The sequence below is a fragment of the Nothoprocta perdicaria genome, unplaced genomic scaffold (genome assembly GCF_003342845.1).
Source record: "Nothoprocta perdicaria isolate Ctin4 unplaced genomic scaffold, notPer1 scaffold_70, whole genome shotgun sequence".
NCBI classification, from domain to species: Eukaryota; Metazoa; Chordata; class Aves; order Tinamiformes; family Tinamidae; genus Nothoprocta; species Nothoprocta perdicaria.
This window is the reverse complement of record NW_020455977.1, coordinates 3,285,282-3,292,393: the sequence shown is the minus strand read 5'-3', so window position 1 is coordinate 3,292,393 and position 7,112 is coordinate 3,285,282. Positions and strand designations below refer to the sequence as shown.

General features: G+C 38.1%; 1 protein-coding gene across 2 annotated transcripts in view; it reads left to right on the top strand.

Annotated features, from left to right (window-relative positions):
• The window catches only part of ZNF385D (zinc finger protein 385D), a 150,001-nt gene that overhangs the window by 24,547 nt on the left and 118,342 nt on the right, over nt 1–7,112 (top strand). For both annotated transcript variants that reach the window (XM_026050788.1, XM_026050789.1), the window contains exon 2: nt 3,732–3,874. In XM_026050788.1, coding sequence (XP_025906573.1) covers nt 3,732–3,874 — 143 coding nt within the window. The remainder of the gene's footprint in view (nt 1–3,731; nt 3,875–7,112) is intronic.

The window sequence follows — 7,112 nt, the reverse complement described above, 5'->3', positions numbered from 1 at the left end:
GGGAAGGGAAGGGAAGGGAAGGGAAGGGAAGGGAAGGGAAGGGAAGGGAAGGGAAGGGAAGGGAAGGGAAAAGGGATCAGGGCTGAAAATGCCAAATATTCATCCCTTTATTCATCAAAGTGGAACTCCAATCAGTACTAATGGGAAATGCTTAATGAGAATGGTACTGAGTCATTTCCTCTGAATGGTTCTCAGTTAAGGTTCTACAGTGGAATGCAAGTATTTCAACTTGTGACTCAGTAGGCAGCCTCCTAGCAGAGCAGGATTGCTCTGTTGACAGTGGTGTTGCACTGCACAGGGAAAGTCATGGAGCAAAAACTGATGCTACACAGTTATGGAGCAAAAACTGATGCTACACAAAGTGCCAGAAAAGCAAAACAATCATGAGGATCCTTAATGGATATAGTTCAGTATAACAGTAACAAGAAGTGCATCTCTGTCTTGTGCTAGAACCAGCACAGTACTTCCAAGTGTGCTGTTGTCATACATGATGTCACTTACATACAAAAGGAACTCTGCTTTATGCATTTTCCTATATCCTCCCCCTCCTTTTTTTTTTTTTTTTTTCATTACTTTCTCTCTTCCCTTATGTTCCTTTTATGTTCCTTTTTTGATGTCATTTATGTGCTTGATATTTCCTTCTTTACTAAAGAAGTTCTCTGCAAGCTCTCCACCAGAACTCTCTGCTGTTGTTTTCTGCACTTCTCCATGCCTCTGCTAATGAATGAGAATGGAAGTAGTCAATGCTGATGTTCCCAAATATTGTCTAAAGGCTTTTTAGTTAAGCTGAGTAATAAAAGTGCTTACCATTGCTTTAGAGTTTCTGTTGATGATTCTAGAGTACAACTCTGTACTTGTCAAATGAAAAAAATCTAGTGTTTGCAGCCATAAAAATTAGAAACTTTCAAGTGAAATCTCAAATTTCATGATACCAATCACATGTTCCAGTATTAAGGAAAATGTCTCACACTATTGCAAAAACAGATAGCAGCTGTACTCCTGAATATGCTCATTTTCTGTGCCACCGTAGGCAGGACTGTGTTAAGATTTTAAACTCTATTCCAGAGGCTTAGAGTTCCAGCCAATGTCCTGCAGAGCTGGCTGAATTTTGCCTTTTAAAGTGTGTTCTTGTCCCCAGATGACTCTGTGCAGCACTGGTTGGCAGAAGCAGGTGGGTGAGTGCCTAGTCATGCGACAGGAAAGGATCACAGCAAGAATTATTTCATCCCTTACGGCATGGTACACCACAGGCGTGTGGGATATTAGTACTATCGGTAGTCAGAACCTGTGAGGCTGAACGTTTCTTCCATAGCACCAAGATAATACACTAGAAGATGCAGTTCCCAGCTAATACCCAAGTACATGCAGTATTTCTGAATCTAGTTTGCATTTGCATCTGTAATATGGAGAATATTTAATCAGTTTAATTTCTTTGCTGTTGCCAGACTAATACTCACTGTGGCATTTCTGTCTGCTTTGGTACAAACTCAGGTGTAAGCTCAAGACTTTCTAATAAGATCTTTCTCACTAGAAGTAGCTTCTTCTCATAAACTGTAAAAGTTTTAAATTAGAGAAATTAAGTAAAACCCACAGCTAATAGACATCTTTATAGACCTTTCCTATTCACAAGGAGTAAGAGTGACCTGACTCTATCATAGTTGTGATGAATTCTGACTTTTTTGGTGATAATTCTGTGGGAACATAACAATTGCCAAAACGGTGACGGTTCTGTAGCCTGCTTACTTTAAATTAGTCTACTAACTCAAAATTCAATGTTATGTTATCGTTAGATAGCTAATGGTTTTATTCTAGTAAGCTATGGGAAGCAAAACCTTTACTTTCTGTTCGTCTCTCTTCTGTGTCCTTAAGAGGTTCATTCTAAAAGCCTGATTTGGTACACTAAGGCAAACACAGAAAATCATAGAATCATAGAATCATAGAATGCCGAAGGTTGGAAGGGACCTCAGAGTCCAACCCCCCTGCTCACRCAGGGTCACCTAGAGCACGKGGCACAGGGCTGCATCCAAGCGGGTTTTAAAGATCTCCAAAGAAGGAGACTCCACAACCTCTCTGGGCAGCCTGTTCCAGTGCTTTGTCACCCTCACAGTGAAGAAATGCTTCCTTAAGTTCCTGTGGAACTTCCGATGCTTCAGTTTGAAGCCATTTCCTCTAGTCCTATCCCTGCCCACCACTGAAAAGAGGCATACTTCAACAATAAAACACTTGCTTCAGGGCAAAAACTAGCATGAGATTGGAATGAACCCTAAGCTAATACCTTTGGTTTACTAGTGGATAATGCTTTCCTTTCAATGATACTTAGTGAAATGCTTCACAGAGGAACTGAAAGTTGGCAAAAAATACTGCCTTTGAAAGCTAGACGCCAGCTGATTTTACACCTAGAAGCAGAACTATTGATGATCTGTTACAACTGGTTAATTAAATTCTATGCTGTTAGCCCTCAAAAAGAAGCATTAAATTGCAACTCTGATTAGCAGATTTGCTAGCCAAACACAGGGAGATTCCTGATATCATTCTGACTATATTTGAGCTTTTAAAAATGTGTGCTATTCAACTAGTGAAGTGTCTCTATGTTAGGGGGGGGGGAGGGGAAGGAATGGATTTCTGCTGTCTCGTCAGTCTGTCTTCCTGTCTCTCTGTTCAATGAGTGTGGTAAAACTCCCTTCACATTTTTTAAATGTTTCTTGGACTCTTACCAGCAGGTTTTTTACAGTCTGCTGCCTGTCTCTTGGATTAGAAGAACACTAGCATATTTTAGCTGTTTCCTAGGATCCAAATAGTCTTTAATTAACAGGGAATTGATGTTTTGGAACGCAACCAAAATATGGGAGACACTGGAAGCAGAGATTGAACTTGAATCCTTCCAGCTTTTAACTGTCTGTGGCAGGGGAGCAAACAAATAACTAAAACATGGTCTGCTGCAAACAGGTAGCTGCTTATTGGTATGCAAGGGGATTTCTTTGTTTGCATAATGTTCCCACAGGAGGGGTGGCTGTTGGCATTAGGAAAGAGAAGCTTTCTGCTTTGCAAGAATCAGCTCCACCTCCTGCAACAAGGGCGAGTATTAGTCAGGGTCCTTTGAAGTAAAAAGGATAAACAGAATTTCAGGGGCTGCTGAAACTTGTATTTCAGTAGTGGTTTTGCAATAGATCTGTATTGATGAACTGCTGAGGCAGCAAGGTATGTTCTGTTTGCTATGTACTGGTTGACTCTGGAGCTGTGAGCTCGGAAAGGGAGTGTTTAATTAAAAAATAAGAGGTCTGCAAATGGCTTGAATTTTGCTGAGCAGAACAGCTGGGTCTGTTGTTTTTCTGCTTTTTTGCTTGTTTTTGTTTCTTTCTTTTCTTTGGTGCAAAGTTTGCCAAAGGAGTCTGAGTAACAGGTCTGGGGTACAGCATGAGTTTTAACAGTGAGACTAGCTGAAGTTGTAAAGGAAGTCAGATGTAGACTGACTTGTCATTCCAGGTAATCCAGGGAGTGAAATGATTTACTAGCTAATTTTAAATAATGAAATATTGATACCTGAGGCAGTTCCTAGCAAAGAACTACAAACAAGAGTTGGTGAGTCAGCTGCACTCTTTTTTGATAATGCAGTAAATTGTGGGCAAGTAAAAATGCATATTTAACCCAGTAGGTGCTTTTAGCATTGATTTTCAGAGTTTCTTTGTAGTTGTATTTTTTTGAATGTCTTCTGTCTTTTTTTTTGCATGTAGGTGGTACATGCCAGAGCCCTGCTCTTCCAGCCCTAGTGCGTCCTCCTGCTCCACCTTTGCAGCCATCGCTGGATATTAAACCATTTCTTCCTTTTCCTCTGGACACTGCAGCAGCAGTCAATCTCTTTCCCAACTTCAATGCAGTAAGTACACTCCTAATATTTACTGTCCACCTCAGTGAGCCACAATTTCCATAGAAGACTCAAGATGGCACAAAGTAAAATGTTATGTACTCAATTAAACCTGGAATATCCTTTCCCTTACTGAGGGCCAAATAGCTCTTTCAGACACACTGGTAGGCCATAAATTAAAGCATAGCTAAGTGTTAGCCAGGAGTAATGTAGAAGGAAAAAATGATATGATCCCAAGTGGCATGAAATAAAGTTACAGACCTTATTCAGTGCCTGGGCTTGTGAGTTTCCCACTGTAATTTGAGAAGAATCTCACTAACCTACAGTTTGCTGTAAGAGTGAAGCTCTTGCAGTGATGGAATTTGACATCCAGTCTCTAATAAGCTTCCTGAGAAATACTTAAAGATTTACACATTGAAGTGGCTACAAAAGATAAAACTGTAGCAGCAATTGGAGCAACAATAGAGCAGCAGTGGCTGGCATATGTGCAGAATTATTCATTGGAAAACAAACCAGGGAATTCTCTTCACGCTGGAGTATTTTATTTTTAGCACCTTAAGTAAAAGTGTAGGCTATTTATCTTTAAAAAGGTCTTTACTTAGTCATACTGCATATGGTTTTAGAAATCTACATATTAATTTCTTATTCTTTTTTTTAAATTGTTTTTCTTATTATTTTTTCTCTGATTACCTAAGATATTTATTGGAGTTATAATATCAGTTTATTCCGTATTTTCCATAATTCAGGATTTTTAGATTATTTTGTCAATTAACTATATCTTTCAAATGCAATTTTAACAATTAATTTAAATAAATAATTGTTAATTTGGTATTGTCCTATAGGACTGTATTTTTTCTCTTACAAAGACTGCCTATTTCTCTCTTTTGTGTGGGGGAAAATTATGTTTTAAAGTTAATTTGGAGCTCAGAAAGTAACTCTATTACTCCTGAACATTTGCTTAGTAATACATCTTTTTGGTGTATGCATTAGTTAGATTCAGAGACATCATGCTTTTTCAGTTTTTCAGTAAATTGAGCTTAATTTTCAAGAATAATAATAGCAGTCATTTTAAGCAATACACAGAAGTACATTCTCATACAGTGTACTGCTTCTTGTGATGCTTTGCTGTCTGCCAAATCTATCCTTGCTGACTATGATGGTCCTGAGTGTGAGGATGCAAACCTCAGAACTTGTCATCTGCCTTGCCTCCCACACCACGTGCCATGCAAAATGATCTTTGCCTTCTCATCACGTGTGCTGACATGCAGAAGCATCCTCGATGTTCCCATTTTCCTTCTGAACAGTCCATTATTGAACACTGCTATGTTTAGCTCATATGCCAGAGCTGGTTAATTGACATCCTCCAAACATGTAGGCTAGCTGGGAAGTTCTGCATATTTCTAGATTTTTTTTTCCAGGCTGACAGATTTTTGGGGACACATCATCCTGCTATGCATTAAGGAGAAGGTAACCTACAAGCCAAATTTGACTTTGAACAGAATATATGACAAGGACGTTACGCAGGGAAGTGTAAGACAGCAGAGTGTTTGTAAGTCAAGGTTAAGCAGAAAGTTGATGCAAATCTCAGAACTCCAAGCCACTGAAGTGAACTTACTCTTGTGTTACAGATTTATTGGCATTAGCTAGACTGAGACATCAAGGTCATAACTGTGTCTTATGAAAGGGTTTTCTAAATGCCTCTTTACCCTCCCTCAAGTCTACAGAAACTAGTAAGTTTGGTAGCAGATCTGGACTACTTCCCAAGAGGCTACTACACACCACTTTTCAACAGCCTTCCTTTGTGAAAAACAATGATCAAGGAAAAACTTCAGAAAAAATTGCAGTCATGCTTCAGAGAAAAGAATTAGTGTCTGGTTGTGGTGATTATTGAACCTAATTTAAAATTGAGGCATAAGACATTTATATCTAAGTTGGCCCTAAGTTTTTTTGCAAAAGAGAATGCATAAAAATTGGAAAATTCCTCCACTTTTAGTGGAGGAAAATGCACAAAATTAGAATGCAGTTCATCTGCTTTATATGCCTGCTTAGGAATGAATGAAACCCCACAAGTAATGAAGGCCTGGCTGAGCAGAACTGTAATACATTTGATTAGATGAACATAACATTAGTGAGCAGATTGTAACCTACTCGAGTAATATATTAAATTCTATTCAGAAATCAGAGGACTGACATTGTATTGTGAGTTTACAGAGAAATGTTCCTGTTTATGAAACTAGGTTCTAAATGTATCTAAAGACAGATGTTAATTACAAACCCAAGGTTTTCTTTGTTATCAGTGCTTTTGGTCTGAAGTTAGCTCAGTTGCTGATCGCTGCCTCTGAGGGAAACGTTCAGTGGTGATCTGAAAAGGCAGAAGAGAGGAGATAATGCAGGATGGAAGAACGGTTCTACACATCGTCTCAGGGGCACTGAGGAAAGGGAAAAGAAAAAGCACATAACCTGAGAAATGCAGGGAAGATAAGCCATGAACCTCTGAAGCACTCAGTTCCATTAGTGATATTTTCTATTTATATAACAAAGCATAAACAAAATATACCAATTAACAATCTGGTTAGCTGAACATTTATAGGTGCTATATATGTAATTGTGAAGCAAATAGGTACCCTCAAGGTGTGCATAAATAGAAAGTTTAACAACACAGCTGTTTATATTGAAGACAACACACTGTTTTGCAGATTCTGAAGAATCACAAGTTCATGGCAAGTTTATCTGGCATAAAAAGATGAATCAGTTGCACTGGATATACATGGAATGAAAGAATCTATATCTATAAACAATGCTGAGCAGACATTTGGTATACTTCCATCTTCTCAGTTGTAGTGTGAAAAGCTTTAAGTCTGTATGCTTTCTAGAACACATTTTGAGAGATACAAAACTTTAGCAGTTGTACTTGTTACTTCTATACCGCTAAGTATAGCTGTATGCTATACATATACAAGCTTATGTGTATGTGTCAATGCACAATGAAAGTTGTGGTTTTTTATGCTCATGAGCCAATGCTTGGTTGCAAAGAAATTTCACAAAACACTAAAATCTAAAAATTAACTAAATTTTTCTAAAAGTTCTAACTTAAGTTCTAACTACAAGTTAATTCAATTCTTCTTGTGGGAGAATACTGGTAAGTGCGCCTAGACTGATGATGCTACCATAGAAAAGTAGACCCTATCACAGAATATACTCAGAAAAAGCTTTTTTTTTTTTTTTTTTTTTTTTTTTTTTTTTTTTTTTT